Consider the following 20,745-nt stretch of genomic DNA (forward strand, 5'->3'; position numbering starts at 1 on the left):
ATGAGACGAGCTTCAGCGAACAGCGTGCAGAGACGGGAAGCAGGCCGGCTAGATAAGTGCAGCTCCACTCTGGTTCTCATCTTCTGTGAACGCACCTTATCTGATTTCAGCCCAGCTCTGTTGCCTAATCTCCTCAGCCAGGGCCAGATTAGCAATGGGGCAGATGGAGTTCCAGCTCCAGGCCTTCACATAACTAAAGGCCCATCACCATGACACCATAATGATTACCAGACAGACACCAGCTGGCCACATGATTGGCCAAAAAGTATTAAAATTGCATCTTACACATTTATGCAAAGTTTGTTCTTTTATACAATATATTTAGGGGGGACATGTGTATATGATCCACACTGATATATTCAATCTCTATGTCACCGTGTCAGTCAGTGGCGTAACTATACATTTTGCTCCCCCCTGCTAAAAAGTTTGTCGTCCCCTCCCAGGACCCGATTTTCGGTCCTGTCTCGCTGTCCCACCCGTGGCAGGCATTGTCCCACTGCGGGGGGTGGCAGTTGGGAGACCCCCCAATCTAATAGAATAGACGCTGTGCGCATGCGCACAGCGTCTATTCTCGTATGAAAATGAGGTTGCGCCTAATTAGCATAAGAGGTGCCCTCATTTGCATACACCCGACCCCTTTTTGGGTGCTCGCGCGGCGCGCGAGTGTCCCTATTTCTTCAACTCACAAGTTGGGAGGTATGATAAAGTGTTAGAACAAAAGTGGCAAATCAAACTACAGTATGCGTCACATTATAGACTGCACTATTTGCTGCTGTCAGTGTGGCACCCCAGAAAGGAATAATGGGACTGTTTTTGGAAGCAATGTACATCCATGTGCTTTATTTATTCTGCCTGCCTCATTTCAGGGACACTCTGGGTACTGCAGAGGTGAACTTATTCTCTCATGTGTCCACATGTATAGCAGGCACTTCCTAGTGCACTGATTGGCTCTGGAAGCTGGCTACACATGCACAGGATCAGGTGAGGAGTTTTTAGAAAGTGAAAGCAAAGAGAGGACTGAGTCAGCCAGCATATAGAGACAGCATGGTTGCTGCTGGAGCAGTCAGCATTACAAGGAGCAAGGGGACTGGCCTCTCATGAAGATAGCCGGATAAGCTGCAGAGAAAGACTTTGGGAGGCCCTGGAGTTTATGTGATCCCTCCATAGCCACAGTGAGTGAAGCTATAAGGTACAGCAGTGCTGAAAGGACATGAGCACCCTGGCTGCTGTGAGTTAATAACCAGTGATGGCCAGGAACCTCTCTGTAATACAGACCCAGCAAGTAAAGACATTTCCATAAACTCATCCATCGGGTATCCCCCTGGTCCACCTCGTCGGTTAATACACTTAAATACAAACTTAACTTTAAACCTTACATAACTTAACTTAAAATAAAGACACGACACAAGTGCTGGCGTTTCAAAACAAAATGTCAAATTTATTTTGACAATTAACTAAGACTATGGCCTTTATTCTGATCGGTGCGGATATTCCCGAATTCTTACGGTGCGGTCCGCACGCCAGTCAGTGCGGCCGCGTGCGTCCATCATCCGTAGAAACGCCCACGTGTCCTCCGCATTCGGACGGACTCACTCTTTAAGAACAGGGCGTGTTTACGGACGACATACAAACCATGCGTGTGCGGTGGACACACTCAGATTCTGCACGGTATTACAGAGTATGCACGGTGATACCGCATCCGAATGGATGGCAAGCGGGGCGTCCGCACGGAAGCGGTGTATTTACGCAAAACTACCCACTATTATGTCTATTCTGCAATACATCACATGACCCACTTATTCAATTACCTATCCTCCTAAAAAAATGTTTATTTGGAATTGGAATCAATTACATGCCAATATATCCTTACAACCATGCCTAACACATGCATTGCACACATTAACCCTTACAGCAATTGAAGCAGCAATGGTTTCAATTAAAGCACTGACAAGCGTGCCATTAGTGAGTAATGAGTAAAGGAGTCGATTGTATTGGGTTCAGGTGTTAATGCTTGTAGTCATTAGGCGTTCCGTTCGCCTACCGCAGGACCGAGTGGTTTCCGCAAAGCAATACTTGCTTATGGACACCGCACATTTCTATCGGTTTTGTTCGCGTGCATTCGGAGTGCTATCCAAATGCACGCCCCCCAACATAAGTGTACTCCCCCGTGTCCGCCCATGTTTCCTCCCAGTTTTGCCCACTTTGAAACTACGCCCATGTGTCATTCCGCATGACGCCCATAATACGCCCATATTTCCAGACTGATTGCGGTGCACAGTTTTGTACGGGATTTGCACGAACAGGTACGGAGTCAGTGCGTGGCACATGCGCGTTGCGTTCTCCACGCATGCGCAGACGCCGTAAAGACGCTATCCGAAAGTATGCGGAAAAGTACGCATCAATCAGAATAAGGGCCTATGAATGGTGGCGGCACTAAAGAACGGTCACTATAGGAAAGGTGGGGTTAAAGATCACTTAAGCATACATACAACGCTGGTGACCACTCTCCCTGGTCAGCCAACACTGCATGCACTAGGGATGCAATCCGATCCGATGTGTACTTTAAAAGTACAGAACGGACCGAAAAAACGGACCGTGTATGGGGGGCATAACTCGTGATCATTCCTACCCTGTCTAAACCCTCCCCCTGCTCTGATAGGCCTTGTGCCCATCTTCATTACCATAACATGTGATCAACAGCAGAGTGTATCCTGTGAGAACCCTCAGACTTCTGTGTTTCTGTCAAGAAGCTGAATCAGAACTTATATGTGACTAGTCTGTATTTGGTCATCCAGCCTTTGTAAGTTTCAGCTGTTGCTGTTTGTGTAAAACAAAGTTTAGTCCTGATACTGCAAAAGACAATTCCATGCATAGACTGTTGGTTTAACATTTGGACACTGTGCAATCTGGATAATGGGGCAAATGTATTAAGCCTTAACAAGAGATAAATGCAGGGTTGCCGACTTTCAAATTCTCCTCTCCGGGAGAAGCCCGGAGAGGAGACTTTCATTACCCGTTCGGGGGGATGGGGCTTGACTGTGATGTCATTAAGCCCCGCCCCCATTACGGGAACTAGTCTAAATCACTGATCTCCATGGAGGGGGCGGGGCTAAAATGACACGAGTGTGTAATTTTAGCTCCGCCCCCTCCTCTGAGACCCGCGGATTGCGGCATTTAAATGCTGCGATCGGGGGGCTCAGTGGGGGTCCCCCTGATTCCAGGAGGGTTGCCCACCCTTCCTGGGGGGCCGGGAGGGGGACCCGATTTTCGGGAGACTCCCGGTAAATCCGGGAGGGTCGGCAACCCTGGATAAATGCAAGGGTGATAAGGAGAGATAAACGTCTAGCCAATCACCTCCTAACTGACTTTTTTTCAAACACAGCCTGTAACATGGCAGTTAGCAGGTGATTGGCTGGACGTTTATCTCTCCTTATCACACTTGGATTTATCTCTTGTTAAAGCTTAATACATCTGCCCCCATGTACTATAAATAAGGCAAGATACTAAAGCAGTGGTTCCCAAACTGTGTGCCGTGGCTCCCTGGGGTGCCTCGGCACACTTGCTGGGGTGCCCCGGGTTGGTGGTCCAGGACCAACTCAAATGATTTATGGTCAATTATTTATTTATAAACAAAACCAGTGCTGGTGGCTGCTAATCATAAAATGTGTGTACAATCAGAAGCAAATCCTGCCCTTTACCACATAAATGAACCGAAGGATCACATAGAAACACAATCTAATTATGTTAATATATTTTTCTACATTTTTGGGGGGCCTAGGGGTGCCATAAAAAAAATTCTGATACTGCAGCATTTATTCGACTTTGATTCTGTAGTTTGAGAATGCTGGAAAAGACTCTGGGGGAGATTATCTAAGCTAAAAATGCAGTAAAAACCCCGCTATCTGGGCTTTTACCGCATTTTGGGATGCTGTAAGCATCCGCCGCCGGGTTACTGTGACGGGGAGAAGCCTATGGGCTTCTACCGCAACCCTCCACCACACCGACCCACTGCCGCCCCGCACGGACCCCCGCCACCCGGCATCGCCCCCCCTCACCTGTGTCTGGGCAGCACAGAGCTGTGCTGCCCGGACCTGTGACCTCATCCTCCCTACACTGATCCTCTTCCAGGTGCAGGGAGGAGGAGAGCCCGGCACAGCAGCAGCAGCGCCGGGTAAGGGAGGGAGGGGAGAGCCGCCGGGTCCCCATGGGACCCGCTGACTCTATCGCAAAGGACAGCTGTTAACGCAAGACCTGTCCTTTGCCATAATTATCGCATATGTTACTGCATATGCGATAATTATGAATGCGAAGTGCGGCGGTAAGGGGGCGTGGATGTTAGAGCTGTCCCTTGCGTTAATAACCGCATATGTTAGAAATATGCCGTTATTAATAATGCGATGCCTGGCGATAATGGGCAGCGGATGTTACAAAATCCCGCCCTTCGGCATTTGGCTAGGGCAGTGGTTCCCAACCTTTTTTATCTCCCGACCCCTTGATTAGACTTTTAATTTATGAGTACCCCCTCATCTCAATTTGAAATATCCACAGTACTTACGAGTGTAGTGGAAGTGAGCAGTATGCTTGTACTAATGCGTGTCTTTATATTAAAGAGTAGTGGAGGAGTAGTATGCAGTTAGGAATACTCTGTGTCTGGCCGCTGGTTGTGTATCGTCATCGGGGTTCCCACTAATGCCTGCAGGATTAATGCCCCTGCTTTCTCGACACCTGACACAGGGCAGATGATTGGTGATGTTTGAGGGCAGCGTAGGTAGCTCCTAGTGGATTGCTGGTCAGGCAAAAGCACAAGGAGACACTAATGATGCTGCAGACAGAACCAAAAGTGACACAACGTGGTTTGTCTCCATGGCAATGGGAGTCTTCTGCCACCATCAAAAGACTCTTCCTTCTTCCGCCATTACCAATGTTATTTTCAAGTACCCCCAACTGGTCTGCAGAGTACCCCAGGTTGAGAACAACTGGCCTAGGGTGCCGGCCACTGGAGGGTGGAAGTTGGAGCAGGTGTCCCCCCCCTGGATGGGATGGAGGTAAGCGGTGTAACTCTCCTCTCCCCCCCCCCCCCTGTGGAGCAACTTCACGGCTGCTGCCGCCGCATCACCCATTCCCCCACCGCCCCGTGGCTCAGCCACACACTGCGTGCCCGATCCTGCAGTGCACGCAGCGGCACACTCCCGCATCCTGCCCCGGCAGAAGGACGGCACGCATCGAATCGCCTGGCACCCTCACTCCCCGTCGAGGCCGCGTCACCACACCCCCCCCCCCGGGGCGCTCCGGTGCCTTGCACCAGCCCTGACCATATGTACCAAGCTCCGGAGTTTGGACAGAGTGGGTAACGGCAGTATGTACCCAATAAGTGGCAGGATATAGTGGTACATCCCGCACCAGGAGAGATGCTATTAGTTACAGTTGGGTTTGGTTACAGAAGGTAATGTGACAGCTGAGAGCCATCCAGTGCGGTTAAGCTGGGAACTGTGTCCACTCATGTTACAGAATTTTCTGTCATTTATATATATGAAACTTTAATGAATAAAATTGCACGGTGTTACATATCTTATATGAGCAAAGAGGGAGAGAAAGTGATGTTGTATATTGCGGTAGCTATACCCCCCATGGTGCTAGCCCCCTATCACTGCACAGATCAAACCCCCAACATTGTAGCCACGCCCCATCATGCTGGCCACACTCCCTGCAGCAGCACATAATAGGCCCTTCATAAATGTTAGCTCCAGGCCCATATGGGCTTTAATCTGGCAGTTTATGCTGCCTGTGTCCCCGGGAGCCCTCCTCTCCCCCCCCCCCTCCCACATTCCGGCGCAGGCAGGGAGGCTTCCAGCTCCCTGCCTGCTGCCGTCCCCAGGCCAATGCCGCAAGGTTAAAAATTGCCATCAGGGGCAGCGAGCGTTGAAGGGCTGGCAGCGAATGCTCCAGCCCTCCGGAACCCAGTGAATGTGCAGCGAATCCTAAACCGGATTTGCTGCATATAGCATACTTTAACATTGAACACTGGCCAGAGTCTTGGAAACCAAGTATTAATTAAGCCACCAGCATGGATATCCTTATAACCTGGACTGTAATGTCAGAGTTCGGGAAACTCTGTCTAACTGGAAACTACAGCTAAAAAGTTTTCTTGTATAACTCTGAGATGTCTCCGCATTTCCCTTAATGCCCCCTAATTATCCATATTCATTAAACCTTGTGCCAAAGCAGGAGCCAGAGATTAGGAAAGGCCTGTCTGCAAGGTTGTAAACCTCCTAATCAGGGAGACACAGGTGCTATTAATTAAACTAATGAGCTCAGCAAAGTTTTATTTCGTGTCTTCAGGGACCCAGCCGTATTCCTCTCATCATTGCTATACAACAAACCCCTCACCCTGATTATATTCCCTCCCGGCCAGCTAAGCTGTCATTGTCTTTGTGTTCATCTAACGAGAGATGGCTCTCGGAACATGAAAGGCTGCTTTGGGAGGAAGGAGTGTACTTACAGCCGTACAGTATGTCTTACAAGTTATGGAAAATAAGAACAACAAACTTCATTAATGTTAGAAACATACTGTATGACCACTGAGAGGGAGGCATCTGATCCTTTTCAGTCGCCGAGCCCGGACCCAGTGGCGCAACTTGTGGGTGCTGAGCCCAGGTGCAAAAATATAATTTTGGCCCACCTCTTCCACCCCAACCCAAGTTCACAATATGCAACATGGCAGTGGTTGACAGAGAGAGGCAGAGGGTGACAGGGGAGAGGCAGAGTGTGACGGGGAGAGGCAGAGTGTGACAGGGAGAGGCAGAGTGTGAAGGGGAGAGGCAGAGTGTGACGGAGAGAGGCAGTTACAGGAAGAGGGTAACAGAGGCTACAGTAAGCCCCTTATACCCCTTTTAGATCGCACCTAATTACCGGGTTCATGCCGGTTCGACACGGTAATCGGTTCGATCTGAAAGGGCTTACTGGGTCCAGCAACCCGGCATTACGAACCGGTAAAAAAGAAGGGTTATTACCGATTCATTGCCGGGTTGCTGTACAGCTCGAACGGGTTTAACCGGTTCAAGCGACCTGGTTCGGTTCATACTGGTGGAGGAGGCAGTGCTTGGAGCAGCGCCTGCCTCCTCCCCCTCCCCTGATGAAGCTCTGCTGCGAATGACATCAGCGAACCGGCAATATTGCTGGGTGTTTCAAAGTCCCGGTGTGACCCTGCATTTTGCAATCTGAAAGCAGTATTAGTCCTCAGGGGCCCTGGTGCTCTGAATCTGCTGCGCCAATAGTAGTTCCGCCTCTGACCAGACCAATAATGTGAACTACAGCCACTCATTCAGCAAGAATGCCCATGGCTTAGCCGATTGCAGCTCTCCTGATCACCATTGCACCTTTGTGTGCACTCAGAGTCAGGAGCAGAGTCGGCGGCACCAAATCAGATGAAGGTGGAATCAACACCAAAATAGGTGGAATTAATTTCCCCACTACACAACCACTGCCATCTCCTCTCGCAGGATTTCACAGTCTAGGAGCTGCGAGTTTCAGCGGCACCAGCAGTGTGTCATTGGCTGGCAGCGGGCTTTGAGTTGTGTGGCACCGAACATATCCGTTATTGTGAATTATTTATAAACAATTGTGTTATTCTTTATAGTATGCTGATATTTGGAACATTAGGGTACATTTTGTAAGGTGTGATTTGCATTTTGAATCTATATATTGTTTCATAGGTCCAGATGTATCAAACTTCAAAAAGTGATAAAGTCAAGAGTGATAAACAGCCAGCCAATCAGCTCCTACCTGTTATTTTTCTAACCCAGCCTGTAACATGACAGTTAGGAGCTGATTGGCTGTTTATCACTACATTGTATCACTTTTTGAAACTTGATACATTTGTACCGAATTGAACACAGTCACAATGCTGATTGAAAACGTATACTTTATTTTTTATAACAGCCTCTTTTTTTTTCTTTTAGATGTATCAAGCTGGGTTTGAAAAATGACAGTTGGGGGCTGATTGGTGGTTTATCACCATCCACTGTATCACTTTTTGAAACTTGATACATCTGAACCTTTTTGATAGGGGTCCCAAAAGTATGTTGTCCGGGGCCCACACAGACCTTAATCCGACCCTGCCTCTATATTTATATATAACGTTACTTATCTCAGTGTATTTCAGAATCGTGAAACAGATTCAATTGAGGAAGAAATGACAATAAAAGTGAACATAAAAACTGAACATAAAAGTCACTATTAAGAAGAAACACGTTAAGTAAAAGCAATTCCACTCCACGATGTGCTAAGTGACCGTGATTTGTGGAGATCATTTCACTATCATTCAAAAATATTCTGATTAGAAAGGCTGAAATGGGCTGGGATACAATTAGACAAGTCATCTGAATTAGTCGGTATAAAAATGAATGGATTTAATTGTACATTTGTCAGCAAGAAAGGATATAGCCGGAGAACATTAGGAATATTTAGCATAGCTGCATTACCTTTACGTGATGACTAAAGTACGTTAATGCCTTTGTCTTTCATTATCTGTTTCATGGATGGGGGTGGTGGGGGGGTGATGTCTAAATTTGAACTGTTGTATGACCGACTTGTTGAGAATACAGCACTTGAATTTCTGTGTGTCTCTTATTTCCAGATTTTGAGTGATGTATGTGGGACAATGGGTCTGCTTTTGTAGTGAACACATCTCCGAATGGTGGCCCAATCGATTAGTGCAGATGTGAGTTTATACAGCTCTGGATAAGGCTCTCAGAGCATGAGCCTGCTCTGCCGCTCCGAGGACGAGCCTGCTCTGCCGTTTCGAGGACGAGCCTGCTCTGCCGCTCCGAGGACGAGCCTGCTCTCCCGCTCCGAGGACGAGCCTGCTCTGCCGCTCCGAGGACGAGCCTGCTCTGCCGCCCGGAGGACGAGCCTGCTCTGCCGCTCCGAGGATATGCCTGCTGTCCTGCACAATAGATGAGCCTGCTCTCCCGCTCTGAGTATATGCCTGCTGTCCTGCACAATAGATAAGTATGCTCTCCCACTCTGAGGATGAGCCTGCTCTCCCGCTCCGAGGACGAGCCTGCTCTGCCACTCCGAGGACGAGTCTGCTCTGCCGCTCCGAGGAGGGAGAAGCCTGCTCTGCCGCTCCGAGGACGAGCCTGCTCGGCCGCTCCGAGGACGAGCCTGCTCTGCCGCTCCGAGGATGAGGCTGCTCTCCTGCACAATAGATGAGCCTGCTCTCCCACTCTGAGGATATGCCTGCTGTCCTGCACAATAGATGAGCCTGCTCTCCCGCTCTGAGTATATGCCTGCTGTCCTGCACAATAGATGAGTCTGCTCTCCCGCTCTGAGTATATGCCTGCTGTCCTGCACAATAGATGAGTATGCTCTCCCGCTCTGAGGATATGCCTGCTGTCCTGCACAATAGATGAGCCTGCTCTCCTGCACAATGGATGAGCCTGCTCTCCCACTCTGAGGATGAGCCAGCTCTCCTGCACAATCAGTGACGTAACTATAGCTCCGCAGCCCCCGCGGTGGCGGGGGGGGGGGGGGGGCGCAGAGAAATTGGGGGCGCCGCTGGGGGGCTGCGAGGCTATAGTTACCCGCGGTCTGCGTCTCGCTCAGCTCTCTGCCGGGACCTGCCTGACCGTCACGGTCCCGGCTGGCTCCTGCTGCAATGAAAACTGACAATTAGAAAATGGCTGCCCCCATACTGCAGACAGTTTTCACCCCCCCCACCCCCGGGCAGGTTAGGTGTGCGCGGGGGTGGGGGGCGCCGAAAAATGTGGCGGGGGGGTGCAAAATAGTTAGCTACGCCCCTGTGCACAATAGATGAGCCTGCTCTCCTGCACAATGGATGAGCCTGCTCTCCCACTCTGTGGATATGCCGGGTCTAATATATACATTATTTATGTTTAAAATTGTAATTATAAATTAAAATTATACTAAATGGATATAACTATGTAGGGGGTTTTGGATAGCAGAGGGTAAGAGGACACAGGGAACCCCAGAGAAGACACAGAGCAGGCAGCATTTGAAGCACAACCCATGATTTGGGGTGTGGCATAATTGCAGAGGTGGGTTTTAAATATGTTTGTACTGGAGATTTTACTGTGTACTGGTGATCCTACTCTGTGTTCTGCTATTGTGCTAGTGGCAGGGCCCTAGGCAAAGCAATGCAGTGGGGCCCCTACTTAACTAAATTATTACTTCCTGCGATGTCTCCACCTGCTATCCAGCAATTAGCATGATTACAGCCAGCAGCTCTGATTTTGTTTAATTCATAATCAAAGCAGCCGGGCAGCAATCTCTACTAGAAACTCCAGAGGCACCAGCAAACCCCTGCTCGGAGGCCCCTAGAATTGTGGGGCCCTAGGGCAGCTGCCCAGTAAGCCCATGCGTTAAGATGACCCTGGCTAGTGGTACTATTCAGTACCTTTCTGAGCAAGCCGCCACTCTGCCTAAGTGGTCCACTCTGTCTGTCCCAAATACGGCATCTTCCTAAATGTGACCCACCTGTTCTGACTTAATGCAGAAATCCAATGCACAGCAAACGCATCGCTGTATATGTACTGCAATAGGGATGCGCTGATTTCTAGGTGATTTACGGGCTTTACCATTGGCTTTCGAATGACAGTCAAAACTAATGCTTGGTAAATGTATTAAACCTCCAGCAATGCCAATCAGTTTGTATGCCAAGCACAAACCTAACAGTACTGTACACTTACTGGATTTTATCAAGTTTTCAAACTTTTTATGTTGCCTTACACAAGTCTACCACTAGAGGGTGCACATTGCATTACAAATGAAGGACATTTGAAACACTTGACCTTATTTGAATGACTCAAGGACTATACTATACAGTATGCTGGAAAACAAGGACATTATATTACATAGAAAACAAAAGCTACCCTCATCATATCACTAAGAATAACACCGTTCTTTTTCTTATCATAATGTAACTTGTTATGTATATATTGTAAGTGCTCATTTGCCTGTGGATAATTTACTGTGTGTCTATAAAGTGGATATTCAGATCTAAAAGTATTGCATAAACATTATATCAGCATTTCCTCAAGTCTCCAACATTTAAAAAGACTTCAAAATGTCTGGATACGTAAAATTTGGCTAATCCACCACTTGGGGCAGTACAGACGGTGTAATGGTTAGCATTAGTACCTCACAGCTCTGAAGTCCAGGGCCGGTGCAAGCCCTGTTACCGCCCCAGGCGACCTGCCGCCCCTGCGCACCCCCCGCCGCTCCGACCCAGTCCACAGGGGAGGCTCACGGGGGGAGGGGGGGTTGACAGCAGGCACCACCTGCAGATTACAGGGGGGTGGGTGCACGCCTCTCTGCAGCTGACTGGGGGGGGGGGGGGCAGCGGGCGCCTGCAGTGGATTGCTGCAGTCTAGCAGGGAAGGGGGGTACAGTGGCACCGCTGATTGCCAACTAACTCCGGGGGGGGGGGGGGGCAGTGGGCTTAACACTGCAGGCAGGGGGGGGGAGGGCACCTGCAGCAGATGGGGGGGTTGACATCAGGCACCACCTGCGGATTACAGGGGGGTGGGTGCACGCCTCTCTGCAGCTGACTGGGGGGGGGGGGGCAGCGGGCGCCTGCAGTGGATTGCTGTCGTCTAGCAGGGAAGGGGGGTGCAGTGGTGCTGTTGATTGCCAACTAGCTCCTGGGGGGGCAGGCAGAGGGGGGCGAGGGCGGGGGCGTACGGCTCACCTGCTCCCTGCTAGTACGAACTCCTGGTCACGTGCTGTACTAGGCAGCGCAGAGCTTTCTTCTTCCTGCTCTCCTGCAGCTTTTTACCGCCCTCTAGTGGCCGGCGCCCTAGGAAAATGCCTAAAGCTGCCTAGTGGTGGCGCCGGCCCTGCTGACGTCATGGGTTCCATTCCCACCATGGCCCAAACTGTGCGGAATTAGTATATTCTCCCCTTACTTGCGTGGGTTTCCTCTGGGTACTCTGGTTTCCTCCCACAATTCCAAAATATACTGGTAGACTAATTGGCTCCCAAGAAATTAACCCTACAATGTCTGTGTGTGCATGTACATGTGGTAGGGAATATAGATTGTAAACTCCACTCGGGGGGGGGGGGGGGGGGGGGGGTTTGCATAAGGCAGGTGTATAGCCATACTCATTGGCAAACGCAGGATTTTTAGAGGGGGAGAATCTCCCACTCTGCAGCACATTGGAGTGAGTACGGTGGGTACGGTCTGGGGGAGCGGTAACAGCCCTGAGAATTGGAATCTTTATACACTGGACATACATACAGTAAATGTGGTAGAAGAAGCTGGTACACTGGGCATGTGCAGCAGCTCTGCTCTGTCCCTTACACTGCATGATGTGGTGGCCGCTCTCCTGATCATATTATATTCCAATGCCATTGCTGGCAAAATTTAAGGCACTTGTAAAGAGGAGTGGGGGGTTCCGGGCAACCAGAAACCCCCCCCCCCCCCAACCCTGCGTTTGCCTATGATACTTGTTAGTGTTAAGATGTTAGCAGTGCATTCTGAGGCCCATAGCAACCAACCAGATTCTACTTCTTAAATATTTAGCACCTTCTAGAAGATAATAGATTGGATCTGATTGGTTGCTATCTACAACATCCCATCTTAGTAAATGTACCCCTTATAGTTCTACATCCTCAGTTTTTACCAAGTCCCCTTAGGCAGTAGCATAAGAAAAGCATTTACATGGAAAAAGAAAACTTCACTTTAAGGAATCTGAAATGAAGATAAGTCTATGAATACATTATATCCCGTGCGGTGAGCTTAATAATAGTAAACAGGTGTTTGAGGATTATTACCTTCATTTGCATATCACAAGCTCCCATTTAAGAAATTACTGTATGGAAGATTTTTTTGTTCATGGAAACGCAGCAGGTAAAGGGGGGGAGGGGGAGTCATCTGGTCTCTCTTGTGTGCCGTTAGGGAACGTGCCCCCTCTGCCTGACCCATGAGACATGGATCGTACAAAGGGGGAGTGGGAATGACAACTCCCATTATCCAGGTGAAATGATGATGAGTGATCAGTACACTGAAGGAAGAAATGTGTTATATAACAGCATATTTCTACGCTGCACCATTACTTGTGCCTATAATCCCTACCTGAGTCATCTGCGTGCAGCTACAGAACCTCAGCCCTGGGGGTATAGTTATGATTCTAAGTCACTGCAAACTGGAATAAGTGCAATCAGACAAGGTGTAATCTGGATGGTGTAGGCAAAAGAATAAAAAGGCGCAAAAACTTGCTATGGTGGAGGGGGTCCAATCAGGCACCTGAACACAGGCCTCCTCCTCTCTATAAACACCTCTGAAGACACCCTTCCTGTGAGTTCACTCCCCTTCCCACAATGCCACTCCCTCCCCATGAAGACACTCCCCTTTTAGCGGTGCACATCTATGGTGTCACCAAGACTAGTGACGTCCCTGGTCAGGATCACCCACTTTAGTTGGCAGTAGGACTAATCTTGGTATAATTTATATATAAACCAACTAAACACCCAAGTTAATCCATGATCCTGCTCCACCAAGTGACTGACCGCCGGAGGAGGGAGTTAGTCCATCGTAAAGTGGTGCCCACCGGGATTTTTCCCTATACACATACAGCACATTAGCCATTAACATTTTCAGCCCCAGGCCCATGTGGCCCTTAATCCAGTTTTGCATTTTTGTAACATTGGGGCAGAATTATTAAAATCTGTGAAGTGATAAAGAGGCTGAATGGCCAGTGATAAAGTAACAGACTGGGTTTGAAAAATGACAGTAGGTGATTGGCCAGTGATCAAGTAAAAGCCACAGTATCACTTCACCAAGCTTAATAAATCAGCCCCTCAGGGTCAGATGTATTAAGCCTGGTGAAGTGATAAAGTGGAAGGTGATAATGCTCCAGCCAATAAGCTTCTTTTTTTGAATCCCTCCCATAACTTCACAGTCAGGAGCTGACTGGCTGGTGCATTATCAACTTTATCACTGCACCTGTACATTTCCTGTTAGCATGATTCCCTTGGTCCATATAACCCCGGTAAGATTACAGTTTGTTTTATATGAATACACCTAAGTGAATATTATACACTGAAAGTTTTTGCTACTCCTCATTCTCCAAACTTTTTCTTTTATTGCCACATATACATCTACATCAGGAAACTATAAAATATATTCATTTGAAATACATTTTTTTTTTATTCTTAAAAATCGATAATAGTTTTGAGCGCTGGAATTTTTCTGTTGACTGTAATGAAGGACTGGCTGTGAAATCACAGTGAGTGCTAATAATAGTCAGGGTTTCGGTGCTCTTAAAATACCTGTAAATGATAAAGCTGAATTTCAGAGATCATTTTGTAGAACGTGCTCGTATCTCTCAGGAGAGAGCTACCTCCCTTTATTCATTAAAAGTTCTGATTATTTCTGGCAGATGGCATTTTATATTTTGACATAAGACAACCTGCTCTTTCAACCTGATTGCTGTTTATTTAACTCTTGCACATACGAAATGTAAAAAAAATCACTTTTCCCAATGCTGGAATAAAGTGAACGCGCTAAAGTATGATAAGGGGCGAGCTGGAAAAGATGCCTCAACCTTTATAGGGATTTAATGCATAAATGCAATCTAAAAGACATATGGTATGTATAGATATATTTGGGGCAATACGTAATAGCCTGTGATGTTCTGGTTTTGCAGGAAGTTCTGTGAGTATGGCCGCATTTTTAAAGCGGCAATTGTTTACGAGGCAAAACTGACCTTGTTTTGATCTATAAATGATTGGCGCTTTAAAAATGCCACCAGGCAAAAATCACAATTGACGTATCTATGCACTTGGGAAATGATAAACCAAGATGGGAGTTCTATTGAAGATGGGATGTTGTCCATAACAACCAATCAGATTCTATCTATTATCTTTTACAGGGTGCTAAATAGGAAGTAGAATATGATTGGTTGCTATGAAAAACATCCCATCTTCATTAAAACTCCCATTTCAGTAAACTTACCCTAAAGGGGTTTATTTACTGAGATGGGAGTTCTATCGAAGATGGGATGTTGCTATGGGCAACCAATCAATTCTACTTCTTATTGATTTTGCACCTTCTAGAAGATAATAGATAGAATCTGATTGGCTGTTATGGACAACATCCCATCTTCAATAGAACTCCCATCTTAGTAAATAAACCCCTAAGTGTCCATCATTCTGAATGTAAGCTCATAAAATATAATATACACCAATCAGGACCTCACCTCTGGATATGACCACTCAGGAGAGTAATCCGTCACCATAAACAGTCGTCCACTTTGTTGCAGCAATCCCAGGGTACTTTGCGCTGCCGCTGACACAACCTCGGCAACATGCATATAAGCCATGGTGGTGGCCCCCGTTTCTGAATTGTTTAGCTGCATACTTGATTGCTGAGGGCTACAACAAGGTATGCACATTTCAGCCTGAGCGTATACCGGTCTGCTTCCATCCTCCGCCTGAGGCAACACGTTGCTGTCTCCAGCCACCAGTTGATGTCCATAAATAGTGTTACTCCCTCCTTCTACTGAGATAAAGTCATTGATAAGGTCAGAGAACTGGTTGCTGAAGGAGATATCAAAATGGTCTAGATTGAGCTCCATGTTGGAAGAGTTACTCAGTGCCTGGTGAGCAACAGGATAGAGTCCTTGTACCATATTTCCCTGCAGAATAGGCAGGCCATTGCCGTTCCTCATCGAGGCAGTGTTTTCTGACTGCATATAGTGCTCAGCGCTACAGGCCTGAAGGTCACCAGGTTTCAGAATATTTTCATTCCCTTCCGCTTGCTGCGATGTCTCCATGGGAACTTCCTCGGCAGTCATCGCTTGGAAGTTTGCCTGGAACTGCATAAGTTGGAGGGAAGATGTGGACTCTATCCTAGCTTGGTCGATCGAACCATTACAGTTGGTCTGCGTTTGACTTGATACTTCAGTCTTGACGTTCGGGATGCCCATCGTGTTGACGTACGCGTTGTTCGAGTCATTGATAGTGTTGTGGGAGTTCTGCTCCAGAGGAATCGGTTTGCTGGCATCTTGTAAAAAGAAGCTAGGGGAAGGGGTCTGGTGGACATGGGGACTCTGCACCGTCTGGTTAAAGCTGGCTGAGTAATCTTTGTTGGAATCGATCGCACTGAAATCCATTTGTTCTAACGTGGTGCTTGGACTGAGCCCCCCACCTGATGGGAGCAGGCCGGAACCTGGGGTGAGTGTTAGAGTATTCGATGACGTGGATGGGTAGCTATCCTTTGATAACTGTTGCTCAAATGTGGTGTCCTCTATTTTTATCTCTTTTGCTAAAGTTGGGTTGAACGTGTAACTGCGTTCTGTGCTGGATGACCTTCGTATATTAGTGCTAATGTTGTCTTCTTTTAGACCGCTTCCACCATATGTCTGCCCTTGTTTTGGGTTATTGAGGAAACAGTCTGGGTCAAAATTCATAGTGGTTTCGGGTATCTTTCTGCTGTTATCAAGGGTGGTGGATAATACAAGCTCTTCTGAGACATTAGCCGACAGCATTGATAAGCTGTCCGAGCTCCCTGCCGTAGGGAAGGCAAACTTGTGACCATCTGAACTTACCGCCAGCACGAGTCCCTGGGTAGTTGTATCTGAGGACAAGAGGTGTTGATTGGGACCTGTGTTTGGCGACATTGTATATACTGCTTCATTGGTGACTTCAGACATAAACACAGTGGCATTTTGGGAGAGGCTACCCATAACTGAAGCAACGGCCATGCTAGAGACGCCAGTAACGGCAGGACTGTCAGCCATGTCTGGATCACTATTTAGGCCACTGCTGATGGACACCGGTGAGTTCTGGGTAGTGTCGGGAACCTCCACTTGGTTTGTTGAAGAAACCTCCGTGCTATTTTGATGAAGAAGCACAGGCTTGGCCATTTTCCCATTTCTTTTCTCCCGACTGGAGGATTTGCCATGACTGTGCTCATTCTTGCCTTCTGACACATCATTGTTTTGTACCTCTGAGTGAGCGCTGTATCCTCCTGTCCTTGGCTCGACCTTTGGTGAGATGATGCGATGTTTGGCACTGTTACATTTGTGATGCACACTGCTACCAGCACCTGAAATAATCAAGGGGAAGAAAAATTTATAAATGGGCAAAACAGATACTTTGCACAAATATCATTCAAAATTCTATTTTTGCAGCTGTTTATTATCCAGATGAGGAATTGTATAAAGATATTGGCTAAAAAGAGTAAACTTAGTAGAGTTTCCATTGTGTAATTGTGTATTTTTAATATAAAAACTACCGTAACTTTGACATGGAGGAGAGTCTCCTTCGGTACTAGGTGATTGAGTATATTATCGAGTGTCTTGACGAAGCTAGACAAGACATGAAGCTCATATATGGGATACTGTGCTTGTTACTGCAAAATATAAGGGCATAAGAAGTCACCAAGTAGTTATTTTACTTTCTATCAGACTTGTAATATCCTTGGATTTTAACGTATTTGGAACAATATTCCAGATGTTGGCACTCAAAGGTTAACGGTCATTTTTGAAACACAAACATTAAAATGGCAGTTAAGACTGGACTGGCTGATACGTTCTCTCTCTCCAAGTTTTGAAAAACCACCCCCAAATTCTGATACAACCTGGAGGCTTGATACATTTACCCGTATAACAAAACGCTTATTAATCATCTCTATTGTCCATTCAGGAGCGCTAAAGCTGATACATCTGATACATTGAAATACAATTTAAGTAAACGACCTCACAGCCAGTAAACAAATAAACAGTCAATACATAAAAAGTACTTAGTTACATTTCCGTAACAAACTGTGGGGTAGATTTCTTAAGCTCGGTGAAGTGATAAAGTGTCTGGTTTTTATCACCAGCCAATCAGCTCCTACCTGTCATTTTTTTTAAACCAAGCCTGTAACGTCACAGTTAGGAGATGATTGGCCGGTGATCAAAACCAGACACTTTATCACTTCACAAGCTTAAGAAATATGCCCTTGTCTTTCTTATACTGGGTTTCTTTTCCAACACCGACTACTGTGACATGCAGGAAATAAGGTGCCTACTGTACTAGCACATCAGATCATGGATGGTCATGACACTCGGTCAGTATTGTGTCAGTCCAGACAGTGTTTTGGTGGAATAAAGCTTTGTGTATTTGGCTCTTGCCCAGAGGAAACGCGTTTTTAAATAAAGACAGTACAATTAATGGGTCTGTTTCATCAAATATCAAGTGGTGAGAACATTTCATAACTGCTGAAGAGTTATCCATGACTTGCAGCTGGCATAGTGGGTTACTTCAGTGGTGTAGCACTATTATTAGCAGGGCATGTGACTGTGTCAAGGTCATAGGGTTGAGAGGGCAAATGATGACCCATGTTAAGGATTGCTGGCTTTAAGCCTGCATAGCAGCATCTAAGCCTGTTCCTATACACATGGACAAATCCCTTTAAAAATGGTGAACGTTGCCCATAGCAACCACAACCAATCAGCTTCTACCTAGCATGTATCAGGTACATTCTTTAAAATTATAAGTGGTAGCTGATCGGTTGCTATGGGCAACTTCTCCACTCCCCCACTTTAGAAGGCCTGATACATCACCCAAATAATACATAATGGGCTGAGGTATGGTTGAATCTAGCATGCATTAAGTAATACATATAAAGGCTGATATTTGTGGAGATTCACAATTTTATACCACATCAGTATGTTACCATTATCATCCCGATACAAAGCATGTTACCTTCAGCCAAGGAGAAATACCCACACAGATCAAGACTGGACAGTTGGTGAATGGGACTGGCCTTAAATGTGGATGACTGTTAGCCACGATCTTTTAACCTATATGTTGGTCATTGACCAATAACACGAATTGGGTTCAATTAGATTTTTCCAATTGAATCCACCATCATATGTACTGGTAAAGGTACACAGGGATTCCTCTACGATCTGGGTCTGACTGTTTGTGCAGTGAATTCAGAGATAACTATCTGGGATAACCTGCTACATCTCTTTGGAATTACAAAGGCTACGGTTGTCTGCAAATTATTCACAGGCTCTCCAAGCCCCCGTTCCAATGAAAATAATGTGGCTTTGACTTTTGCTGAACAGTTCTAGTCAGTATTTACTAATCAATGTAACCTCTTGACTAGTCTCCCCCATAAGCTCCATTAAATTGCATTGATGCTTAGGTAGCAAAACTTTGGCAAATTGTCCTGGTATTCTATATCCGGGGATGGTTCAAGGTATTTCCTCACCCTGGGCAAATCTTTAGCTGCTTATACCACCCATACACCAATACCGACTTCCCGTAAACCTCATGTGAACACGTGGAGGTGGCATCTCAGAAGTTCAACACCTGCTATTTGCATTAAGTTCAACGAGGACGCCGCCCTCAGAGTCATCCTTAACCCTTTGAGTGCCAACATCTCTGTGAGAGATGTGCAAAATATCTGCTAAAAAAATACCAGCACCGCTCACATTTGTTATATAAAATCAAATAAAAACGTGGAAAAAATATATATATATGTCCTATATAAGGTAACATTACAGGTCATTATGATGAATACAAATGTTTGCATTGGCAATTTTCACACCTATTTTGACAAATTCACTTGGCACTCAAAGGGTACATTTTGTCTTAGTCAGACCTGAAGATGCCCCCCCCCCCCAAGATTCTGTAACCCTTAGGCAGCTGCCTATTACTAGAGCCGTCCCGTCGTTATCGCACTGCTTCCTTTGTTTCTCTCTCTGAAGGTCGATAGCACATAAACAGGGGCGGATCCAGGATAAAATGACAGGGGGGGCACCATGATATAAAAGGGTTTTGGGTGGGGGAGGGGCGGTGTTAGTGGTGCCAGTGTACATGCTAAGAGAGTGGCAGGAGAGGGTGGGAAGGGAATTAAAAATAGGCCCTGGCATTTAAAGTATGCAGGCCCACCATGGCGTCAAAAGTGAAGGATGTAGTTGTGCGCGCGCCAAAGGCGTGCTCCGGAAAAGGGTGTGTGGCCACTCAACAGGGAGCGTGTCAACACCATATACAACTTCTACACATTATGCAACAAAATACTAGACCCCATTATACTTGCCCCTTACACATGATGCCAAATGGAATGAGCCAAAATTGACATAATGCCACATGGATTGAGCCAAAATTTACATAATAACACACACGGATTGAGCCAAAATTCACATAATGCCAAATGGATTGTGTCAAAATTCACATAATGCCACACGGATTGAGCCAAATGCATAAAATGCCATACGGATTGAGCCAATATTCACATAATGCCACATGGATTGAGCCAAAATTCACATAATGCCACACGTATTGAGCCAAAATTCACATAATGCCACACAGATTGGGAAAAAATTCACATAATGCCACACGGATTGAGCCAAAATTCACATAATGCCACATGGATTGAGCCAAAATTCACATAATGCCACACGGATTGAGACAAAATTCACATAATGCCACATGGATTGAGCCAGAATTCACAAAATGCCACACAGATTAAGCCAAAATTCACAATACACTTCATAAACAGGGACATTGTCCACCAAAGTCTCGCATTAAACATTTACACCATAATGTCCATTACACGTTAAGTTACACGCCATTATGTCCATTATGTGTTATGCCAAACACCATAATGCCTATTAAAAATGATGCTACATAAGTGCTGCTTCTCTACATGCTCATTGCCAGAGATTCCATGCTCGTTGCCATGTGGGATTACATGCTCATTGCCAAAGGGGAATACATGCTCGT

At 46.6% G+C, this 20,745-nt stretch overlaps 1 protein-coding gene across 6 annotated transcripts in view; it reads right to left on the reverse strand.

Annotated features, from left to right (window-relative positions):
- Window positions 1–20,745, reverse strand: part of CAMTA1 (calmodulin binding transcription activator 1) — a 1,324,131-nt gene that overhangs the window by 181,084 nt on the left and 1,122,302 nt on the right. For all 6 annotated transcript variants that reach the window (XM_083162948.1, XM_083162947.1, XM_083162949.1 and 3 more), the window contains one exon: window positions 15,222–17,071. In XM_083162948.1, the coding sequence (XP_083019074.1) occupies window positions 15,222–17,071 (1,850 nt within the window). The remainder of the gene's footprint in view (window positions 1–15,221; window positions 17,072–20,745) is intronic.

Source organism: Crinia signifera, chromosome 19 (assembly GCF_055691185.1).
Source record: "Crinia signifera chromosome 19, ASM5569118v1, whole genome shotgun sequence".
Taxonomy (NCBI): Eukaryota; Metazoa; Chordata; class Amphibia; order Anura; family Myobatrachidae; genus Crinia; species Crinia signifera.